The 26,295-nt window shown below is 31.8% G+C and overlaps 1 protein-coding gene across 3 annotated transcripts in view; it reads left to right on the top strand.

Moving 5' to 3' along the window:
* Positions 1–492: 492 nt before the first annotated feature.
* LOC125073267 overlaps positions 493–26,295 on the top strand; it is a 37,266-nt gene continuing 11,463 nt past the window's right edge. For 2 of the 3 annotated variants that reach the window (XM_047684015.1, XM_047684016.1), the window contains exons 1-2: positions 493–674; positions 25,480–25,539. In XM_047684015.1, the coding sequence (XP_047539971.1) occupies positions 614–674; positions 25,480–25,539 (121 nt within the window). In that variant the 5' untranslated portion in view covers positions 493–613. The remainder of the gene's footprint in view (positions 675–25,479; positions 25,540–26,295) is intronic. The other variant, XM_047684017.1, reaches the window with a different exon arrangement.

A 26,295-nucleotide genomic window follows, 5' to 3' on the forward strand; every position in this document is an offset into this window, starting at 1 on the left:
AAAAATAGAAATACGCGCTAAGAATAAAGAACGTACCGGGAATTTTTATTTTGTCGGCATAAAAGAGGTGTAAACTTCAAATATTGGAATACAGATGTTATTTTTGAATAATGTACATTAACACTCTGACGACGTAAGGTAATATTAATGTTCTCTTGTAATAATAAACAAATTCCTAATCACATTGTAACAGTTCGTTATCGGGTTCCCACAATATTGTAAATATTTGGGTGGCATCGAATTAATAGAGTTCCCTCCTATCCTCCTAGAGATCATTAATAACCACGCCCGCTGTCGGACTTTTTGATTACATTCCGTATTATGCGTTTCGAACTATTAAAATTGTAGATAACGATAACTTAACAACATTAATTTTTCATCTGTCGAAATTCGACTAATGAAATATAGACCGTGTAAGCAGGTTTTAATGAGGGGATGATTAAAAAATGTGCGCGATGGCTGTATGATGATAGCATTGCATTGGTCAGTGGGAATTATAAGCAAAGTAGGATCAGTAGTGATCAGGCCGCGACGGGAGGTGGTCGTGCGACCGGTATAGGATTAAATTATTTTATAGTTTTTTGTGTCGTGATTAATTTAAGGACTTTGTGAAATGAAGTGGGTGGTGATAGCCAGCTTTATCGTGTGTTTGGCGACGTTAAGTAAAGGAAGTGGTAAGTTTTGGGATTTATTGGTACTTTGTGTCATATCCGATTTTAGCTTAATTTTTGTTAAATATATATTTTGTTTTTTTATATATATATTATGTCTCTCGGTAAGATTGTCTGTATACGATATTCCACCCACTTAAAGAACGTTGAACGATATCATTTAATTTTAAAATTAATTTATTTTGAAATATTAGTTTGTAATGCTTTATTAACCATATAGCAAATCTAACTTAATTTTATTTAAAAATATATATTACAATGTTATCTGAATCTAAATATTAATACGTAATTCAAAATGAACACTTTCTTTAGAGTGTTTAGTGTGTTTTTAAAAGTTATGTCATACATTTACCTGACCCTAGAAATGACACCAAAAAAACATCAAATTGAAAATTAAAAAAAAAAACAATAAGCAGACGACAATATCGTTACTAAATATTAATTAAAATCTATAATTATATTAATTTATAAATCTCAAAAAATAAGAAGAAATTGAGATTATAAATACATTTTATTGTTTTAAAACGACTTTTAATTATGTTACAAAAATATTTAAAAAGTTATTATAAGTTAAAATTAAAAATAATTTAATGGCTGCCAAAATTAAAATCTTTGCTTTATAAAAAAAACCTAAGACTAGTTCGGCAAGAAATGCACATTTTAAAATTTTTGAATTAAAGGGAAATGTGAAACAGAGTTTATGTAATGGGAAAAGTACTCTGAGCTTGTATGTCTGTTCAGACTGATATCGGAAATGATTAAATACCGGAAATTCCACAGGGAATTTTATTTACGTAAATGTTTGACGTACTACTTCATCATGAACTAACTTTCGTACATGTATGTAGGTACGTCTATACTGATATTATAAATACGAAAGTCGCTCTTTCTAAACGCACGCTAAACCACTGAACCGATTTAGATGAAACTTTATATGGAGATAGATATCGACTTTTTTTAATTCAGCCCTCGAGAGGATAAACGGATCGATGGGGTTTGTGTGTGTTTCATCTGTCACTCGTGAAATGTTCAAAATTAATTTACAGTGATAAGCAAATCTGATGCGTGTTTCCTTAAATGTTAGAATTGTTACGGTCAATATCGCATAACAACTTTTATTTGTCGGTCAGTTATATGTTCAGCGATGAGATTCGAGTTAGCGCTTACGCCTGTGAGCTCTCTGTGATCGAATCGGCTTTCCTTCTAATTGGATTATCAGTAAAAACGAAAATCTTCAAAGAGTTTCTCCCATAGATTCTTCTACCTTCTGAGGTGTTTATTTCCGAACCAGTCATATTTTATTTACACAATCAATAATTACCTTAGTCTGTTTGAAATAAGGATTTGAATTTTACTTGACTTTATTTAAGATTGTGGAATAAAGATGAAAAAATACTTTTTCCTAACGCGACAAAATCAATTGTCTGTAAGAGAGAATATAGAAAGGGTTGAGGAAAAGAGAACAGTATTTTCACACACACACACACACACACACACACTTGTGGATACTGTTACGTAGTAGGCAAGTATCATAATTGGTCACAATACTCGAAAATCGGTCAAGAGGCCATAAGCTTATAACCTTTTTATTTAAAGTCGCGTTCGTTAATTAGATCGTATTATTTCCGTTGAAAAGATTATTCGTTCTTGTTCTTAAATCGAATGTTTTTTTATTGGATAATTGGAATTTTATTTGTTTGACAATCATAATATTAAAAAATAAATGTGTAAAGTTTGCAAAGAAATAAACACAACTGCCAAACCTTGTCCTTGAAAAGGAGGTTTATAGTTATTTTAAGAAAATCCAGAATGAATGAAATAATAACACAAAACGATGAAATGGTTTATAAATATAGAGTGGAATCATTGAAAAAAAAATGTTTTAAATGTGCGTCTGTGCTCACTGGTGTTAAAAGCGCCATCGTTTAATCGTTTTACTGAGACTGAGAAAAAGGGAACTTGATGTGAGAGCTCAAAGAAAGAAATAACCTAAGGGTCTAAGGTCTACTGCGAGAATGACCGTCGGCTTAGGCTGATGTTGTCGAAATGAATAAGGATATTTTAAATTGAACTGTAGCCTATATAACTTTCATTGGGTGGTAGAGCTTTATGCACGCCTGTCTGAGTACCACCTATTCCTCACATATTCTACCAGCGAACAAAGATGCTAACTATCGTTGTGTTCTGGTTTGACGAGTGAACCAGCCAGGGTAACCAAAGGTACAAGAGACATCTTAGTTTCCAGGGTTAGTGCCGGAGAAGTTATAAGAAATGTTCGATATTTCTTACAGGTGATGGTCAGGCGGCCTACTGCCTACTTATTTAATAAAAAATATATAACTCAATTGACATACTAGCTGAATCTGAAGTTTTGACCACTCAAATAATATAAAACTTTACCTATATCTCACAAACCATCGCCCCACTTTTACCTTCACAAAAGTGGTTAAAAAAAGTAGCCTTTGTCCTTCCCCGACATTAAGCCAAGTTTCATCTAAATCGGTTTAGCTGTTTAAGCTTGAAGTTACTGTATTAGTATAGATTTAATACGGCAGCGCAAAAATATTAAGAGGACGTGATCGTGACTTGGGTTCATTTGTAACGCTTCGACCAGACTTGTGTTATTAATAAATACGAATTCGCTCTGTTATTGTAACTACTCGAATTCGCATTGTTCCACCGAACAGATTGAGTTTAAAATTTTCATATACTGCACTTAGTGTTTGTGCATTGTTTGCAAATATTTTATTTACATATATACGTATATTTGGTATACAATTTTAGAAGCATGTGACGTACATATTAAAGTAATTTGCATTCACGTCATATTCTCGCATAAATGTTTTGTTTGTTAAATAAACAAGGTTTTTCAAGTAAAACTTGTTGAGGGAAATTAGATAATCAGATATTGGACGAGAATTGAGAGTCAATTTCAAGGATACGTCACGCTATGTACATTTCGTTACGTCATAAGAGAAGAATAAAGGAAGATAAAGAGAAATAGAGCTACATATACATTTAAGAATTACTTCTTCTGTCTTCTGTACCGTATGGTACCCTATGGTACTGCGTTTTTATTGTGTACAATCTATGTTCATTAAATAAAATTATAATAAATAAATTAATGAAAATTAATTAAAATTTCACAACATAAATATTACTTAAGCCTTTTTTAAAATAAGGTAAATGTAAAATGGGGATTCGGATTAAATAATGGAATAACTATTTAAAGCCTTCAGACCTCTTTTTTATAAACTCTGATTTTTTGGTGACGTCGCAAACACGCGGCTAATTCTACTACTGCATATGTTACGATACTTTCTCGATTCTATTACGATTCAACTTTAATGGAACTGCAACTTTATCTTTTGTAGTAGAATATCGAAACGGCTAAACAACAACTATTACGTTTCGATTCGATTGCGATAAAGTCTCAATTTGTTAGAATTCTCCCCCAGACACTGTTCGCGAGTGTGTCCGAACCATTAAACGGTATACCGTAATAAAAGTTAATCACGTAGCTGTAAACTCAAATATGAGTTAAACAAATAAAAAAAACCTGATCCTTGTGTTTCCAACCGCAAAAGACTTTAGAAAGTTTTTTTTTTACTTTGGAATCAATTTTTTACCGGTTGATAGTTCCACTTATGATATTGATAAGAAAGTAAATGTATATTTTGTCCCCTTTGCCTTAAAATTTTAGTTTTTTTTTTAAATTCTAGTATGTAACTGGTAGTTGGGTATATTGATGACAGGTGGTCACCGCCGTCCAGTATAAACCATTCATTACATTGTCCATGCGCCACCAATCTTGGGAATGATGATGCTGTCCCTTACGCAAGTTACAATAATATTATCGAAGAGTTAAGCTCAAGCACCTCGTTCCAATGGGCCTTGTAAACCGTAAGCCCTAATCGTGAGTCTTTTTGGACTCTCTCTCAATACTTTAAGCTCACTTTACTCCTCTATGGTCTATGGTTAACAATCAATCAAAATATACTTTATTCAAGTAGGCTTTTACAAGCACTTTTGAATTGCCATTTTAAAAACTGTATTAAGTGAAGCTACCACCGGTTCGGATGTAGATTCTACCGAGAAGAACTGGCAAGAAACTGTGTAGTTAAACTTTTTCAACAATTTAAAATACAAAGTAACTTGTTATTGTCGGTTATGCTTTTATATCGATTCGAATCAAAAACTCTATTATTACGCAATTTTATAACGAAAATTATAATAATGCACTCAAATTATTTTTTTAAATCCTGTGCTGCGACATTTTCTGTTTATTATTTGTAATGTTATCTTTATGACCAAAACAGAACGTTCAGGAACGCCATCTCTAAGCAGCTGGACTATTGTGTATAGATATATTATTATTTTATAGGAGTATTTCGTGTTGATATTATCAGGAAAACAGTCTACTGAAATACATGAAATGAGTTTGAAATAATTACCAAAATTACGCTACTGTAATAATACCTGTAATTAATATTGGGATAAAAGTTTGATTACCAGAATACTTAGAAAATTGTGTCGTTTCACGGTGATACTGTCTCTTTAACTCCCATTTTACTGTACCGATCATTAGTACCTTTAAATGTCATCCTCTAGCTCCAGCGCCATTTAAATTTCATACTTTTAATTCACAATGTATACGTAGAAAGTACATCCGTGTTAAATGGCCGACGTCAGTAATTAAATTCCCCATTAAAACCATCGCAAAAAGGATAATTCTCTCGTCTGTCATGGCATTAATCATTTTATTGTGTTGGATCCTAATTATATTGTTATTGACACGCAGACTTATGTAATTGTCAATGAAAAACTTTAAATGGACATGAAATTACCCGCGTTTTCCGCAAATACGTTATAATATTATGTAATAAAATTATGAAGGCTGCGTACTTTTTAATTGTGTAATGTGCGAAAAAAAATCATAACATAAATAGTTGAAATAAAGTAAATTTTAAATAAGAAAATTTATCTGTTTTTCATTACAATGAACTACAGATAATGAGGATACTAAATTTTCAATCGGAGCTATGGTTTCGGAGATCTACATAATGATATAAATCCTCCTTTCGCAACGTAGATGCTCATGCAGGGAGAAAAGGGAAGGATAACTTCGTTTGAATTTAATGTGTAAGGGCGGAGAACTACTTGCATGTAAGATCATCATATGGTATATCTATACGGGTTCCAATATAAGGTTATTTTTTTTTATAATTTATGTGTTTGCCGACGAAATTGAGCATCATGAGGAAATAAATGTGTCGCATTTTGCGACATATAACCAGGAATTTGTATTCGCTTTGGTATTCGACTTATGAATTTTATGAGTTCGACTGTGTATTCGCATTTGGTGCTTCACTAAAACCTTTCGTACGCTCCGTTTGTTTTGTTTAAAAGTGATGAATATATCAATACTTTTTGGAAATATTTAAGCATAGCGTAGTGTTCGTCTGGTGAAATTATGCATAATACAAATGAATTTCAATGGCATGGTTTAGGGTTTTAACCAACATTCTTGGGAAGAGATCTAACTATTGGGCCATCTGGGCTTACACTGAACTATCTCAGTTTATAAATAACATTATCCAGAGTAAATAAAATACATTATTATTTCGATTTAAACGGTTTATAATTAAATATATATAAACTGCATCGAATAACACCGAACGCTAATGTTTAATGATTAGTAGTCGCATGAATTTACGTCACTATCAAAGGTCAGGGGTCGTGTTCATTCATGTATTCGTATGTATGTATGATAACGTTTATGATGTCACAGATAAAAAAAAAGATATTCAAACAATACATTTCATATTTACGTCGTTTTTCTACGTTATAATTTAAGTTGGAACTCGTTTAAATATCTTATAAAAATAATGTATTTATTTCTGTTTTTAAAATTGGACTCAATTTTTTTCTTTTTAATTTTTAATTGCTATTTTATTTAATATATGACATTCCTATTGTTATATAAAATTGTATTTGACTAATCTAATCCGACGCAGATGTCGGAAAAGAGTAACTACTGAGTTCTTTCGGTGGAATCTTCATTCCGAATCGGTGGTTCTACGTTAAGTACAAATCTGTAATATAACGATTCAAAAGTGCTTACCTATTTGTATAAAGTATATTTTGACTTTGATTTTGAAAAAGCAATTTCATATAAAAAATACATTTTACTACAGCGGAGCTCTGTCACCCTAGTACGTTTTTTTTTTTTCTCGCTGGAAAAACGCTTTACGCGCTTCCCCCACGTGATGGTAAGTGGGGGGGTGTGTGGGACTCCCCGGAGCCCTGGACGCGGAGTGCGCCCAGGTACGCCGGGTTTACCCACTAAAAAACCAGCGGTACCCTCTCCGTCTTTCGGCGGGCGCCACGGGATCGCTTACGCATGCTACCGTGACGGCCCTAGTACTTGATAATGTTATGTGGGTATGATTAGTAAAAACATTTTTAGGGTTTATTTTGCCTATCACACACACTAAGATGTTATGATCTCTTGAGAGGCCAACTGCGCAGGAATAATAGTGCACAGCTGCAAGAGTGTGCGTAGACCCGAGTGCACTTTCACTCATCTAATCAGATAGGATTTATATAATGTATGTATGTATGTGTGTGTATATGTTTCGTTTATCAAATGACGAACTTCGATGAATCAGCAGTCTTTAAGTCTTTACTATCTATATCAGTTATATACTATTTTATATTCTTATAATATACTTTTATAATATCTAATAGATAAATAAATATCGGACAACGGATACATTACTCTGATCCCAATGTAAGTAGCTAAAGCACTTGTGTTATGGAGAATCAGACGTAACGACGGTACAACAAACACCCAGACCCAAGATAACATAGAAAACGAATGAACTTTTTCTACATTGACTCGGCCGCGAATCAAAACCGGGACCTCGGAGTGGCGTACCCATGAAAACCGGTGTACACACTACTTGACCACGGAGGTCGTCTAATATTAAGTCTTTACTATATATTTTTTAAATTATTTTGGTCTAATGTTATTAATATAATTTAATTTCATGACACATGACATCCGAGTGATTCGAGTGGTTTGAACGCAGTACCAATGAATTTTCATGTGTTTAAATTGTGTTGATAATTCATCTCGGGCTCGGGGGGAAAAGAACCCGCGTTGGAGTAGCGTGATAAATTAGCTCCATTCCTTTTGCTCAAAGGGTCTTAGCCCAGCAGTGGGATACTTAAAGGATCTTACTTGACTTAACAATTACTTTTTATTTTACCTTGACCTTATAAACACGTGTTACTAGATGAATCATAACTCAATCCGTACTCATATATAATAAAACTTTATAACTTAGTTGCATACATACATATACATATATATTATATGCTCTATATACTATGTTTTTGAAATATTTTGACTAAGATAGATTCAAACTTTTTTAAAACATAGAAATGCACAAAATCTTATTTAATAAAATTGTACCAATTTTTTTACAAACGAAGTTATAAGTAAGAAGCATTCTTAGAGACACAATATGTGTGTACGTATTCCAAAAATAATATATGTCAGAGAAAATCACCAATATACTCTTTGACCTTATTATTATTAGTGGTCAGTTACGGGCGTCATCAGGATTGAATGCGAGCAGAAAACAAAAGAATTAACTGTTACGTAGAATTTAATTATAGTTTGACTATGTTTAATCACTTCGTAATTATTAATTCACTTTTAAAATACTGCTAAGCATTCTTGCCAACATTCCACATGGTCATGATTTGTAACTTATGTTTAGTAGTATAAATAAACAAACATTTTAACAAAAAAAAAAAAAAAACAGACTAAAAAAAAACACTAATTCAACAGATTAATATGCACTATAACTAAAATTATAATTGCGTAGTCTACTACAACTTAATAATCGACTTACTTTTTCTACTCATAGGTAGGTAGGTTACCTACACATTAAATCTAACTCAACACATACCGATGAATACAAACAATGATCAAAATTTTGCTTTTAGAGTTCTCCTATGTAAAATGAAATGAAAAATATTAGACTACTTAAAAGATGATTTACGATTATATAATGTAGTTACAATTATTGTTATTTTTGGAGTCTGTGTCAGTTACGGGCACGCGCCTCGCCTATCAAGAGAAAGAAGCGTTTTGGAGTCGGTTAAAAATTAAAAGACATCACTGTTACTAGTATTAAACTTCAATCAAACAACTACAATCGATTAAAGAATTCGCGATAACGATCTAATTCAACTAAACAACATTATTTTTTAATAACTTTTCCAATGATCCAGGAAAAAGCATTCTGCCATTCGTATTACGGAATTCCCGCCACAGATTATATAGCTACTACACTATTCCCGCCAAAAACGTTAAGATGGCGCTTCGACCCCGCTCGAGACCTAACCTCTACTTTGATTGGTTGTGATGTATAGTGCAATATAATAATTTTTATTATTTCGATTTAGTTCGATCTTACACGATAATTAATGTAACAATACAAATACAATTTAAAGTGTAATCAATTAACTTTATTGCGTCATTTCCTGATATATATATGTTAGTAAAATTAATATTTACATAAGTATTAAGGGTTTTCAAAAATTAAATAAAAATGTACCTCATTCACGTAAGCTCTTATAAGTACTATTAATCACCGGATTTGAGTGCAGATACTATCAAGAAGAATCGGTAAGAAACTCCGTAGTTAGCTCTTTGACACGATTTAACACCCCTATTGCATCCACTGGTTAAAGGCTGGTACATTTTTAGTTAAAGAAAAAAATCAAAGTATACATTTAAAGTACAAAGGTATCTTAATTAAATACAATTATATATGTGTATAATATATCATGCCTGGAAGTCGACAAGTATTAGCTCCACGCTTTTTTATCATCCTTATAATCTTCTATTAAATAATATGCCTTCTTTACTAATGTATTTTTTACAAATTATTTGAATGTATGAAACGGCAAAGTAAAAAATATCTCCGGAATTTTATTATAAAAATGGATACCAAGAAGGATTTATTGATTTTGCGGAGTCGAAAATTTGGCATTATAAGTTTATCCTTACGTCTCGCGTACATACCATGACTAGCACAGATTCTATGAAAGTGATCAATGTTACTGTGAACATACACAATATTGTTGTAAATATATTTTTGTAAATTATTGACTTTGCAAAAACCATCCCGAAGGGAGTCTTTAGCTCATAGATTATAAATAGACCGGATTGCTCTCTATTGTAAAATAAAAACAAATAAAATCGTAATTACGATTCAACGGGGAACTACATTAATAATCGCCGTCTCGATTATATATAAATTTTTAGTTATTTTAGTATATATTTATAAATAAAATTATACTTATTTTTTTTTTTTAATTATAAATATCCTTATTATACTATAAAGAGTCACTACAATATTCCTCGTTTCAGTTTACAGGAATCACTGACGACTTTCCTCATCACGATACTTGGAATCGAACGAAAAGTACTTCTCTGTAAAATGATATTAATTACAATTGTAACGGGAAATCCCAAAATAAAATATTATCTTCATAATAATTGCCAATGGTGCAGGCTATACGGTAAAAGTCGAAGAATTTTCATTAATAAATCGTTATAATATATATATACATGTATAAAAACATGTATATATATAAAAACAATAAATAGCAATACAGGAATCGAGATGGCGAGCATATATATATGTATATAGTGCCTTTGATCTTGTTTATTTGATTTATATTTTTTTAATAGTAAAAAAGGTCAAAAAATCCTTAACACACCTAAGATTACCGATGTGCCAACCTTGGGAACTAAGATGCTATGTCTCTTGCTCCTGGACTTACACTTGCTCACTCAAAACTGAGTTTTGCGGTTTGAAAGTGGAATATTGGATGTTTGAAAGCCCTAATATCCAAGAAGTCCACTTAGATACACTAAATCTAAACTAATATTATCAAAAGGTAAAATTTGTTCGTTTGTATGTAGCGGGGAATCTCCGGAAAAACTAGTTGTTGTCCGCGGCGTCGATCGCAATTTGAGGGTTGGTCGTAGTAGGTATAAAAAGTAGCCCGTGTCCTTGGGGTTGAAGCTTGAACAACAGATTTCATAAATTTCAGTTCAATTTAGCCGTGAACGAAACAGACAAACAGACAGATACTTTCGCATTTATAATATTTAATAAGTACAGTGGTTTTAGTCGTATATTAACAATTTTTTTTGATTTTCATTGAAACTTTGAACTAGGGTAGAGTTTTTTTGGCATTATTTCTTTAAATATCTACCAGCAAATCAAATTAAATGTTTTTTATTCAAGTAAACTTTAAAACAAAGCGATCTTGAATGGTCAATATTTAGACACTACCACCGTTTTGCAAAGCTGCCTCTAACGAGAAGAAACGGCAACGGCATCTCGCATTGGCAGTTGCTCTTTTCAAATAAACAGATTTACAGCTGCTGTTATTCGCAATTATTGTTCAATCAGTCCTGTGATGGAACCCGCGCCTAAATCCATGCGTTTTTTGCCAAAAAATATTATTTTAATTACTAATAACATTTGTGATTAATTTAGTCGTAATAAATTTGTTAAATGGAAATATATCAAATTATCTTTTCCGGTATATTCTACCTTAAATAAGCGGAAAATACGGTTACAAGTTTTTATAGTAAATTTTATTTCTTGTATTAACAGTATGTATATCAGCTTTTAAGGAATATTTTTGTATATAAACATTATATATCTTTGTAAGAATATAATGTACAAAATGTAGCACGAATTGCATCAGGTAATTGTTAAAAACGACACATGCGGGCGTTATCTAGCATAAAATATGTTATATCTCATAAAAGTCATACATTATGTCAAGGAAAAAACGAGGTAAATAAGCAAACGTATGTATTAACATAACCTGAATCGGTGTACCGTTATATCGAGAGAATTGTGACTTACACGCTTTGCATAAGGATACGGTGCAATGCGGGCCAGAAATATTGGATACAAATTAAACGATATTATTTACGAGTTTTATTTATCTGTGTGACATAACTTAGAGCTTAATTATCTGTTGAAAAATACTTTATTATCTGTGCGTACTTTTAAATATTAATGCAAACGTGTTTTTTTAGTTTGGCCTTATTTCATTTAACAGTGACGCCATATTTGAATTTATTCTTTAATTATTTTTAATTTTTCAAATTCTGTAATGGCTTAAAAAATAAACAAAAATTTATGCCCAAGATATAAGTGCATTCTTGAAATCGGGAAGAGGTAAGAGACAGGCTTTAAGTGTTCCTCGAAGCACAGGATAATAAACACTGTTAATCTCAGATTATGGGAAGGACTGCCAGTTTTATCGTCCATTTGACCGAATATTAGTAATTCCTTTCCAAAAATATGAATCATAGTAACTTCTAATAATCAGGCATTGCCATTATCTTTTTTATTATTTAAAGTCTCTGATTTGTCTAAACGCAACGGCTAATTAGACAAAACGCCCATTGTATTACAAATAATACTTAATCAGTTTTTTTAGTAGACTACCCTACATTTACATCACAAAATATCCTCGCATTGTTTGGACCGTTCTGATATTATTAGGTTATTGTAATATTAATCGTATTATCTACGCCTATTCGACTTTAGTTTTCCACTGATTGTTTTGTAATTTTCTCTGTAAGTGATTTAAATGTAAATCTTTTGAGAAAATAAATGTCTCTAATCGTAGATCGTTTCCTGTATTACTTGCTTGTGGTGTAATAAACGAACGTACGGTGTAATAATGTATAAATAAATCATCATCCTCCTGCCCTTATCCCAATTTTACTTGGGGTCGGCGCAGCATGTCCTCTTCTTCCATACTTCTCTGTCGGACGTCATCTCACAAGTAACATTCTTTCTAACCATATCGTCTTCCACCCAATCCATCCATCGTTTCTTTGTTTGTATAATGTATAAATAAATGAAATTCAAGAAACAGTTATTTTAAATTAAGAACTTACAATCAATAAAAGAGGGCTTAAAAATAGTAATAATCTTGATTATACTAAATATATTTATAAATGTTTTATGTTAATTAAATTCGTTTTAAACGGTAAAAGACTTGACGTAAACTTAACATTAGCATACCTTTATACAAATGCAAAGCCTCTGATATTATCATTTATCGAGATCTAAATGTAACACGTATGTTAATGGAAAGCAAGTTTTCATCCTGTTATTCTAGAACATGATCTTTCACACGGACGGAAGAATATTTTTTATTAAACTATCTTTCGAATATATTTTAGAAAGCTCTTTTAACTTTAAATTAACCATCACATGGTAAGTGGTAATATATTATCACCATAATTATGAGCCTTTTTAATGTCGTAAATATCTGGCTCACTCATTGATCTAAGTCTGTCAATGGAATAATCGGTGAGATGGTGGTGCCCACATACACAAGCACAAATACATACTATGGCGACATGAAGCTTAAATAAATATCCAATAAATAAGTTTTCATTCAAAAATCGTTTAAAGGCGAACCGTGGGAAGAAAGACGTCCAATCATAGACTTGTTATGTTAAAAAAAAAACAAAACGTATTACAATTATTATCTCTGTATTTTTTAATTATCATTAAAAAATGCTGTTGCGTTTAATTTCTGCATTATGACTTGTGTTTATGCTAATAAATCATTCCTGTTTCTTATAATTATTGTTTATGTAATTAGTATATCAATAGACGCTTTGACGGTGGAGGAAGGATTGTTTACGAGGAAACGTCATGAACGAAACCGGACATATATCTTACTGTGATAATCTGTACGCATATACAGGCATTTTTTAGGAACTAAAATATTAAAATAATATCGTTTTGCATCTCTCATTTTAAATTTGGCCCGACAATCATTGTTTCAATATTGACAAATAACCAGTGTTTATTCGTATTTATAAATCATAAGAAAATAATAGATTTTAATTGATACTTTTTTTTTTAATAAATTTTTTAAGTTGCTTTTTTGACTTAGTTTGAAAAAATCTACAAAAAGGTGATAACTCAAAAATGGTTCACTTTTGCATCATGCATATGGGGGTTAATAAAATAAATTATTGCATATAGTCACCCCTATTACCTCCTAACGGGAATACGTCCAATTACCAATAACCCTATAGAAACGAAATCTATATCATTATAGAAGTCATGAAATCGTAGTTTCGAAGTCTATTTGGGAAGTTTTAAGTTTAATATATCTAATAGCGTCGATGTTTATGTGTAGCGATGAGTACCAGGTGCTCTCCTGGATTGTTGATATATCTAGATGGCCAAAGTTGAGAAAGCGTCGATAAGCTCGTCGTCGTCGTCACTTTCGCCGGCGGTTTTTCCGAACCGATACTACTTGGGAACCTTCAAGAAAATAGCATTCGTGAGCCTCCTGCTCGCTTGTCACCTTTACATACATACATTAAAAAACTTACGTACGTTACGTACATTAAAAAAATCTGCTAATTATCCCTTAATGGAAATCGATAGACACAATTTATCTGTTTTCCCTTATTTAAGAACTAAGTATAAATGCTAGCAACACTGTTGTGATGATTTTGGTTAACATATGATTATGTCGTTAAGGCTAACAATTTTTTTTTTATAAATAACGAATGAGATGTTGCTTATATAACTAACTATCCATCCCGGCTTAACCCGGGTAAAATAAGGGTCAAGAAAAATTCTTTTTTTTTTTGGAAAATTTTGAAATTCTTGTCTTTGTTTCACCATAATATGCATGTATTATAAATATAAACCTTCATCTCGAAAAACTCTATTTATTGATGAAAAAAAATAAAATCTGTTGCTTAGTTTAAAAGACCTAAGCGTACAGACGGCAACTTTGTTTTATACTATGTAGAGATAGTATTTACTTTTCTTGGTGGTAGTGCTTTGTGCAAGTCCGTCTGGTTAGGTACCACCCACTCATCACATATTCTACCGCCAAACAGCAGTACTCAGTACTGTTGCGTTCCGGTTTAAGGGTGAGTGAGCCAGTGCAACTACAGGCACAAGGTTCATAACATCTTAGTTCCCGAAGTTGATGGCGCATTGCTGATGTAAGGAATGGTTAATATTTCTTACAGCGCCATTGTCTATGGGCGGTAGCGACCACTCACCATCAGGTGACCTATTTGCTCGTCCGCCTACCGATATCAAAAAAAATTACATCAGTATCCTTATTTTCGATCTAGAAATGCTCAAAATTGTAACCTTTTTTTATGTTTTATATAATTAAGATATAAATGTTTCCAAAATATTAATAAGATAAAGAAGGTTTTACTAAAAGCCATTGTGAAATATGTCGCTGCCCATATTTATTTCATTATACTAAGCATATTTATAAATATAAAAAAAAAGAAATTATAACCTCTTTGGAATAAATAAAAAATATATTCGAATCCATTCAAACATGTATATGTTAATTCTGCTTATCTGTAAAAAATAATCCAGTTTAAACCAGTAATATATATAACAGTCCAGTTAATATCATGTGTATACTTATCTTTGCGAGTTAGTACACTTGTTGAATACAAGATCGGCTTGTTCGAGGGCAATAGCCGACGTTGTCCTCTGCGATGGTATCGTATTACCTGCTTCGACTCTATTTTACTATTTTTGTATAACACATTTGATACATCGTTTCAGGGTTCAACTATCGAATAAGTTACATTTAATTATATATTTATAATTTAATAATTGCCGAACGCTTTTTGTAATGTGTTATATTGGAACGTGTTTTGGAGAAATGTTCCACCCACCAGTAATATATGTATACTAGCTGAACCTTTACCTCTATCTGCGCTAAATTTAAAAGAAACTTTAAAGCATACAAACCTTCATCCCAAATTAACAACCTCGAGAGGTGTTTCATCTATATCGGCTCAGCTGTTACTTTACCATTTATAATATTAGTAGAAATGACTAGTTCACTTTGCCCGTTCGTTAGAGAGTAACCCGTTACCCGTTACCCGCTGAGTTTCTTTCGCCGGTTCTTCTCAGGTCAGGGTATCCCTTTTTCCGAACCGGTGGTAGTGTTTAATTTGACCATCAATAAGTAAGTGTAATGCTTCTATGTTGAATAAATGAATTTGAGTTTGAGTCGTAGGCTTTAGGTATAAAAAGTACCCTATATAATTTCTTGAGGTTCTAGCTTAATAGCTACCAAATTTCTTAAAAATCGGGCTAGCTGTGAAAGCGTGACAATTATACAGCCAGACAGACAAAGTAACATTATATAAATGTAGATGTATTTATTTCATATCGTTGATTTTCTCTTTAAAATCTTAATAACATGTATTAGTGTCTGTGTATTGGAATATTTCTGTACCGCTGGTCCAAAAGGAAAATTACTAAGCCAATATACATAAAACTTATATCAGAACTCGTAACGCGTTTCGCAAAGATTTTATTAGGTATATATTATCATCATACTAGCTGCGCTTCGCAGATTCACTCGCTTTAGAATATCAACGTGACAAGCTTTACTCATTCATATACATACATAAATGAGCCAACTTTAGTGTCTTGGTGTGCGTGACCACCACGCGTGACAACTCGCCAAACGTCACACTACTTTACTAGTGTGCATTGACGGTCTATTACTACAAGTATTTGAAAACGGGATATTTACTATGTTTTTTATTTTTATTTGGTGGAGCTCGATATTTCGACATTATATACGAACGTCTTGTTCACGAGACTGTCTCGTGTGTCTAAATATCCCGTTTTAAATACTTGTAGTAATAAAAATAACCATGTTAATTTAAAATCTTATGTCAACATATAAAAATAATCAAAGGTGACAAGCGAGAATTACATTCTCTTGTGTATATATAAATAAGTAAGTACATTATTTAATAGGATTTTGCCGCATATATGTAGATATATTATGTCTATAGCTATATTTAAGTCTGTTTGTAATATTAAAATAACCGCTTTCTACTAGATGCATAAGCATGTAAACACGGTATGTATACCAAAATAACATTTTTTTTTTAAAAACTGTCTTTCTGTTTGTTATGGCTAATTTCTGGAACGGCTGGACCGATTTTGACGGGACTTTCACTGGCAGGTAACTGATGTAATATGTAATAATGCTTTTATTTTAGAATTATATAAAAAAGTCACGCTGTAATGTCCAAATACTGTACAGTACTGCGCGCAGCCCTCGCGCATGCCACCACTCCGGCGTCACGTTGCGTGCCTCCCACCAACGACTTAATATCACAAAAATTAGTTTATGTTAAATTAAACGCACACACAATAGCTTGTCAACAATAAATAAATACAATAGTCTCTTTTATGTGGTAATCCATTGGTGGATGTCCAAGATTGTTGGTAGGGACTTGACCCTCTGGGATTCTGAAAAAACACACAACATTTTATTTTCTTGAAGTAAAATAAAAAAATTTAAGAGCCTGTATATGTCGTACTACTGGGCTTAGACCTCTCACTTTGAGTAGAAGATTTTGAAGTTTATTCAATCTCGTCGCTCCAATGTGGTTGGTTGGCTAGAATTTCATTGAAACTAAACACGTGCAGGTTTCATCACAATGTTTTCCTCACCACCGAGTACGAGATGAATTTTCAAAATAACATGATATTTCACTGTTGCTTGTCTGGACTTAAACACACAAGCATCGGTTAAAACCTTTTTTTATCTTCATGGAAAAACGCGTTAAGCTTTTCCGCCACGTGGATTAGGGAGGGGAGAAGGGGGGGGGTATATGGTACTTGCCGGTGCCTAGGACGCCGACTGCACCCAGCTACACTGGAATACTACTACTACCACTAAAAAACTAGCGGTACCGTCTCTGCTACCGTGACAAAATAAATTAAATCATCAGTTAAAACCTAATCTAACCACGCCCTCTTAAGTAGTGTAATATTATGAATAATAAATCTCACGGAAAAACTAACCTTAGTCTTAAAATTAACCGTAGTCTTAAATTTAAAATAGCTCAAGTAAAGGTCAATGAATAAGCTTATATTACGTTTGACCTTGATGTATAAAATTGATCATATTAATTGTTATACGAGCGTCGGATCGTGTTTAGTTTCACGAACTAGTAAATTGAAACCAAAGGATTATATAAATATGTATATATAATCTATTACAATCGAAGAAGCCGTTGTATTACTATTAAGTTTATCGTCTTATTAAACAACTAATTGCACCGTTATACGTCATCATAACAATACACATGTATTTGCATAAGATTTATTAACGTTAAGGCCTTAACTACATAGAAATAAGAACAAAAAATAGATACTATTGGTCATTATTAAACTATTATTACTATAACAGAGATCTCCGGCATGGATATCTTTTATAGCCTTCTGGAATTGTGTCAAATATAAAAGAACTTATCGAAGACAATGAGATTTAAACTATTTATTCTAGTAGGTACAGTACATATATTTTGAAAAGTTTAATTTGAAATTGTGGACCTTGATTTCCTATGTGCGTTCCGCCGCCATCTTGAAAAGAGGGTTTTTTTTTTTCAATAACTCGGCTGTTCGTCGTGTTATAAGAATTATGATAACATTTTTGTTACTTCATTTACGCTATAATTTAGGTTCTATACATATTTATTACAAGTTAAGCTTTTCTAAGCCCTCCTTACTACGTATTCGAAAATCAGATATATCAGTTCATTTGATAATGATTGTAAAAACATCATGAAGAAAACTCTTTATTTTTAAAGAAAACCTCCTCAAACTAAGAAGAACCAAACGTAACCTATCACTTGTAACACATACATAATGACGACGAACGACGACTTAAAATAGTATTTTAAATGCCTAAATGTAATATTTAATACCTTTAATTATAACGTTTAAGTTTGCATGAGGCCTTAAGAGAGATACAAGATTCGTGTAATTTCGATATTCTAAATTTAAATTATAAATACTTTTTTAATGGCCATGTGTATATTTTGAGACAGAAGTTTAGTTTAGTGACTGAGGTCAATGCGCAATTTAATCTGTGGAACATGATAGCGTCAATAATAATTCGCCGCGATTAATCAGACGTCACGTCACATGTCGCCTGTACGCTTACAAAACTGTCTACAATTTTGTGTACCTACCTTATTATATATTGTATAATATGTTTGCATTATTTTAATAGTTAACCTTAGCTTCGTACGGACAAAATAAGGGGGCTACATAAAATGTTTATACTATAGAATGGAACAAAATAAAAGATTGATTATTATTGATGCAGGACCTTCGTATGAAGAACGCCTCATCCAAGTAATATCACAATCGGATGAATAGTTTAGTTAAGTCATAGAGAACAATTATACAAACTTTTCATATTATATTTGTTTATTACTTTATTACACGTGATTTTTAACTGAAGACCACAGACTAAAATTTAGGTAACGAGATATACACACGTATATGCAACCGACTTCATAAACTTCGTCGTTTAAAAACTTCGTCATTATGACCCGATTTGGATTTTTTTTTTTATTTCTTGTGTCCTGATTATTATTATTTTAAAATTTTTAATGATACCAACACTAAGGCTGATAATATACGGAAATGAATTGAATAAATAAAAGTATATGAATTTTTCTATAGACTCGAATTTCATTTCTAATTTATTTTCTCCGAGTGTTATTTGAAGTTGGTTTTAGTGTTGAAATTTTATATTCTTAATTTTACTTATAATTCACCGTATTTCACGTCAGGTAACCTACATGTGTTGGATAAAAATCTACCGTGTATCTTCATCTCTTAGCTGGGAAACGTGGAGTAAGGTTTAGTCATAAAGAGGAGGATGCATTTTTGAATATGGCAGTCAATTTCGGAAACTAATCATCCGAATCTCTTTTACCAATATTTAGAATAAACACAAAAAGATCTTCATAGGCTATAATTAATAATAATTATTATAATTGTCCAATAAAAAAGTAAAAAATAAATAAAAGTTTTTTTTCATGGAGATGAATTCCGCAACATAAGTTGCTGAGAAATACATTTGAAAAGTTGTAGAGTTTAAAAAGAAAAAAAATCAGTCAGCACGACACAGCATTTACACAAATCGCTTAAATGTGACTAAGAGCAGTGCCGGATAAACCACGCAGCAAGAGTAGCAATTGCCACGGGCCCTAAGAGTGACTAAGAGTTATATTATGTCGCGTTTTATAGTATGAATAAAGTTAGTAGAATCTAAACTCCTAAACCGTTCTTTAAATTTTAGTAGACAATATTATTTAATATTTATCTTTTACCCCCTTAAACGTATCGCACGCGTGCGGTATAATCACGCGTGTTGTAACGGGCCTGCGTAAAATACACGTGGTTCGTACAACGTCACAATCATGCTAGTGTGTTTGGTCCCTAATTAAATATCTTATCATTAACATAACATTGCCCTCTAACCTTTAGTACTAATTATTACAGGAATTTGAGTTAATACACCATAATATAATCGCAGCGAGATTATTTACAAATTCTCGTTAAAAACGATTAACCCCTGTCTGACTCACACATCCGGTTTTGTATGAAACTCGAGCTGATTAAAATATACCGTTTAATTATAATTATGGGTAGCAGCTTCGAATTTATATTATATTTATGTTATCGTAGAGTTGATGGTTCAGTGCTGTAGTCACGTAAATCGTAGTCAAAGAGTGCTGGTTCAAATCCTAACAGGAATGATTAAATTAATTTATCTACTATAATTTGCATGAGCCGAGATGGCCCAGTGGTTAGAACGCGTGCATCCTAACCGATGATTTCGGGTTCAAACCCAGGCAGGCGCCACTGAATTTTCATGTGCTTAATTTGTATTTATAATTCATCTCGTTCTCGGCGGTGAAGGAAAACATCGTGTCTAATTTCAACGAAATTCTGCCACATGTGTATTCCGCCAACCCGCATTGGAGCAGCGTGGTGGAATATGCTCCAAACCTTCTCCTCAAAAGGGAGAGGAGGCCTTTAGCCCAGCAGTGGGAAAATTTACAGGCTGTTAATGCTAAAAATGCTAATTTGCATGAATTATACATATATCTAACCTAACCTTAAACATTCTCTTGAATCACTGATGAAAACCGTATTAAATTCAGTTGATTAATTTAAAAGATCAAATCGTACAGACTATGTAGATATTTAATAGTTCAACATGATTCAAAAATGCTAGTAAGAAAATGTATAAAAATATTGCAGCAAATCTGTGCTCTGAATATAAACAACATCTGCAAAAAAAATTAAATCTTTTTGCACATATCTACAGTAACTCCTTTGATCGATAACTATGTCGAGATTAAATAAAAAAAAAAGAACAGTTGAACGGTTTAGCAAGAAGGAATTCGAACTTTAGCACAAAGCACATTATTAAAAAACTGAAAGGCTTCTCATCAAACTTGCTTATCATGAAGCGAGTCACAGAATACCTTGGTCGTTTTTGGTATAAAAAAATGAGACTTTACTATTAAATTTTTTTTTGAATATATTCTATATTTTGTTATGAAATCTTTATAAACATTACTTATATATACTTTAGCAAATCGAATTTACGAATAAACTATTATTTGTCTTCAGTTCAGGGCTTGATAAATTGCCATTAAGAATAGATTTGTAATTTTTTTTTATATTGAAGAGGTGGCAAAGGTAAATCCAGACGAATCCTAAATATAAGAATTTTCTTATCCTTATTAATTAATAATATCAACGTAAGACTTGTTTTTTTTTTATTAGTTCTACTTTCAACTTTTGGAATAACGGTCAACTTATACGCTTAATACAAAAACACATTTACATATAAGTTTTATCGTCATACTTATTTCATAAACCAGCAAACCGCCCCTACTTTGCACATTTGTATTTAATTAATAAAGAAAATTATATGATTTAAATATAATTCATATTCTTTAGCACTCAGTAATAATGTAGATTTATACCAGTGCTTTTTTTATTTGATGATTTGTTTCATAAAAACAAACAAATTTCACCTTTTTATTATATATCGTTATGTTACAGTATTCAAATAAATGTAAATCTATTAGATTTTACTAAGAAACCGGCAACAATTGACCTTAGTTTGTTAATAAAATACAATTAAATTATTTTAGCATGTAACGATTTATTTAACAATTTTTAAATTAAATCTTCTCAGTGGACAACAGCAAAACAATCTGTGCACTGTTCAACTAAAAAAAAAAAAACAAGAAAGGTGTCTTGGAACACGCGTTTGGAAGTCACTATCGTTATATAATCTGTATTCAATAATAGATACAATGGAATAAATTAACAATATTTAAGATTAAAAATTCCGTGTGAAAGACAATAAAAAAAACATACTTTTAATAATATTCTATGAAACCGTATATAATAAAAAGAGAAGGAAAGGTCGTAGAGCTACTTAACGCTTTTTGCTTACGAGACGTTTTCGGACACTACTGCAAACCGAGTAAAAGAACTTCGTTCAAAAAAAAAATAACTTAAATGAATGAGTTCGGGAACGTTAACGAAATATAACGAGCAAATAAAACAACTAGAAACGATATTTTAATTGTCGGACACGTTAATAAATTGGCGGCGAGACAGACGACGCCGTTCTATTTGTGACTTGCAAATTCACAAATACATCCAGACATTTTAGGTTATTAAAGGAAGCCGCGACGACTTCGTTCGAGTATAATTACTGTTTAAAAGACGGAAATAAAAAAATTTAGTCACATTTTTTTGGTACGAAGTTTTACGCGGCTTACAGTCGACACATCGAACTATTTGGTTTCTCTGTCCTTTAAACTTTTGTTTTGTTATTATACGGACTTTTAATGACAACTTTAAATAAATTTATTCATTGTTATTTAATTACTCTTACATTACATTAGCAGCCTGTAAATTTCCCACCGCTGGGCTAAGGCCTCCTCTCCCTTTTAGGATAAGGTTTGGAGCAAATTCCACCACGCTGCTCCAAAGCGTTTTGGTGGAATACACATGTGGCAGAATTTTGTTGAAATTAGACACATGCAGGTTTCCTAACGATAATAAACGATCATAAACACAAATTAAGCACATGAAATTCAGTGGTGCTTGCCTGGGTTTGCACCCGAAATCATCGGCTAAGATGCACGTGTTCTAACAACTGGACCAACTCCAATCTTAATTATTATAAATTAATTATTATATATAAAAATTAAATTAATTATTATTAATTAATTTAATTTTATCCGTTATTGAAAATATTATATATAATATTATATTATATAGTGACAGCAATTTCGTTCCAAACAGGTGACCCACGATTCCTCACGTTTTTTAATCTAAAGTTACTTAAAACTTAAATTACACGAATAAATATAATTTTATATTGCTCAACGTTTACGGCGGTTAAAACGTTTTTAGGGTCATAATTCGATGGTTTATATTATGTCCGAACTTCAGGATTAAATTGTGAATTTATTGACAGATAAACTTCATAAATTTTATGCCTCGGGATTTTAAAGCATGACTTTTGAATTTAGTCAACCTAATAAGTTAATCCACTAAATTAAGGAGGCAGTTTATAATAAGACGATAAATATATTTACTTATATTTTTTATTTTATAACATTTTATAATATATTAGAATGTGTAATTAATTAAAGTGCGACTACGTCAGCTTATCTGGGGTCAATTTACGCTGAATCCAGTAGGAATAAAAGCTTTGTTATTTCATAGTGAATACCTAAACATGTTATTATATATACACGATAACACTCCATTGATAAGTATTTCTTTGAATATGATTATTTAATTTGTACTTTGATGTTATGTTTACTTATTATATTAAGAAATATACACTCTAAGGATGTCTGTATATTACGTGTATGTTCTAGTTTAGTCCGACTTTGTCGGTAAAATAAGGAGGGATTGGAGAGCGTCATGACGTTTAGCTGACTTACCTTTTTTATAGTAGTTTGGCGGACGTGCAAATGGGTCGTTGTCATCGCTGCATATAGTCGTTAGAAATTTCAAACAATGCGCCACCAACCATAGACTGAGGTGCTATGCCTCTGTGCCTGTAGTAACACTGGTATTCATCCTTCAAACCGAAATATAACGATACTAAATATTGGTCTTTGGCGGGTGAATATGTGATAGGTCGCACCTACCTAGATGGGTTCAAATATTATATATTAGCTGTTTAATTATTTACCATCGAATACACAACACATAGATATATGTATTGTTTAGGTAAGCGATGATCGCACGCCACTCTGCCCCAAGCTTTAGTGTCTAAGAATCCCGCGTAATATCATAATTTGTTCCGAGTTTGTTTATCACTATCTAGCCGCCCGTGATATGCGTGAATGCAATTTATTAATATTTAAAATGATATGAATAGATTTAATTTATTTATACCGTATCGGTTCCGTATATTATATACCCAATATTAGTATAGAATAAATTGCCAGTCAGTCCGAAGTTAGGAAGTTGGGAGTAACATTCCCGTGCATCGGAAAGCATGTGAAGTCGTTGTCCCAGCACCAGTTGCATACACACTTGTGGGCTAATATCTCCTCTATTGGTTAGTCATGACAGAAATTCCTTAAGGAGAAAATATATATTATAAATATATATATATTATATATTATATATTCCGTATATTTTATTTTAATTCATATGATATTATTTAACCCGAAAATTAAACTTACAGACGCCATATTTGAATTTGTGTTACGGGGCATTTTATAATTGTAATTATTATTATAAAAAATAGAATAATTTTTTGACTTTAATGTGGGTGCAACGTTAATATGCAACATTAGAGGGAAACGCTTTTGACGCAAGTTTGACTTCTGACTCATATGCTGAAGTTACTTTTTAATTATTTATCAGTAATTCTAATGAGAAAAAATCAAAAAGGGATTACAGATCTAGTCACTCATAAGGGCTCATCCCTCCATCTTAAATTAATATTTTTTTAATAAAATTTACTCAACAAGTAAATATAAATCTAATATGTATTTTTTGCCGTCTTTATTGTATTTTTTTTAATTCAATTTTATTTGTTGTTTTTTTTTATTTTCAAAATTTATTAATTTATGTCATTGAGTTTTTTAATACATAATTTATATCGACAAATTCTAATGTGGTGTCCGACGCCACTTCTCATTTTTTTTATATATAGATATTATTGAAATACTTAAATCCGTGACTCCTATCAAAAATTTTAATTAAAAAAAAATGTATTAACAACTGTTGTATTTAGTATATCGTATGGTATATAAGTACCAAACGTCCAAAAATAACTTTCGTTCAGAAATATTAATAACGAGAATTAAAAACAACGAATCAGCAATGTTTATTCTGATGTACTCTCGTATTCCTGGACTCGTAATCAAATAACAGACAGAATGACAGCTCTAAATTGGTTCGTTTGAGTTGTTCAAGTTAAAATTTTCGACATTCCCGCCGACAAAGCTATCTTAGTAGTCGAGTAATTATCGAGTCAATTGTTGTGGCTATTAATAGAACTGCAATAATTGCGGGGTTAAAGGGCAATTTGAGGACCGTCGAGCCGATCCAACGAATCGTGTCACGTGACTTTTGGCAGCCATCATTGGAAATTGTGGCGGGAAAGGAAACGTCAAACGTTACGCTATGGTTGTGATGCGTTTGAAAATAGTTTACTAAATGAACATATTATAACAATGACAAATTGATTTATTATTTGTTTTTCTATTTATTAAAAAAATAGTATCAAAAAAGTATTAATTACATTATGTTAATTTTTGTTTTTTTTTTGTTTACAGCACTGAGGAGCACGCCACAATCAAATGATGCAGCGTCATCAAAATATACTGCAAGAAGAGGTACTTTATTATTATTAATTTTTTTTTATGGTATGGGCGGATGTGCAACTGGACCAGCTGATCGTAAGTGGTTGCCACCGCCCATAATCAGCGCTGAAGGAATATTAACCATTTCTTACATCATTAATGCGACATTAACCTTGGGACGAAATATGTTATGTATGCCTGTGCTCACTCGGGTGAGTGTAATTAATTTAATTTACTTGGTGAATACTTAGTATTTTTGAGTTCCAGTTTGGAACCCTCCAAAGCCTTACCACCAAGTAAATTAAATTAATTAAATAAAATAAATATCTATCTTTCAGGCCATTACTTCTTTTCTTAAAATCTGGATCTCCATCGCAGCCACCTACCGATTCTAATCTGTATATAAACCATTCCACTTACTATTTGCTGTATATATCTATTTGAAATAATAAGTTTTATATTTAGTAGTCCCCTCAAGTAAAGTTTTTTTTTTATATTAAGGTCAAGTAATTAAAATTTTAGCCAATGAAAGAAAGAATTCGATCAATTCGAAGGCGTTTTTAAAAAATAACTCAACGATATACAATCGCTTAGATCGAACGATACAGGTCCAATTTTGAATTATAATAATAAAATGATTAGATTTAATTAAATAAATTACAATTAATAAGGTTCTATATTGAATAAATATCTTGTATTATCTATTTTAATAATTTCGTGCAACATAAATTACTGAATGTTAGTTAAATGAAACACGGATCCATCCCAAAAAGGATTCCCTTCCAGCGG

This window comes from Vanessa atalanta, chromosome 24 (assembly GCF_905147765.1).
Source record: "Vanessa atalanta chromosome 24, ilVanAtal1.2, whole genome shotgun sequence".
Lineage (NCBI taxonomy): Eukaryota > Metazoa > Arthropoda > Insecta > Lepidoptera > Nymphalidae > Vanessa > Vanessa atalanta.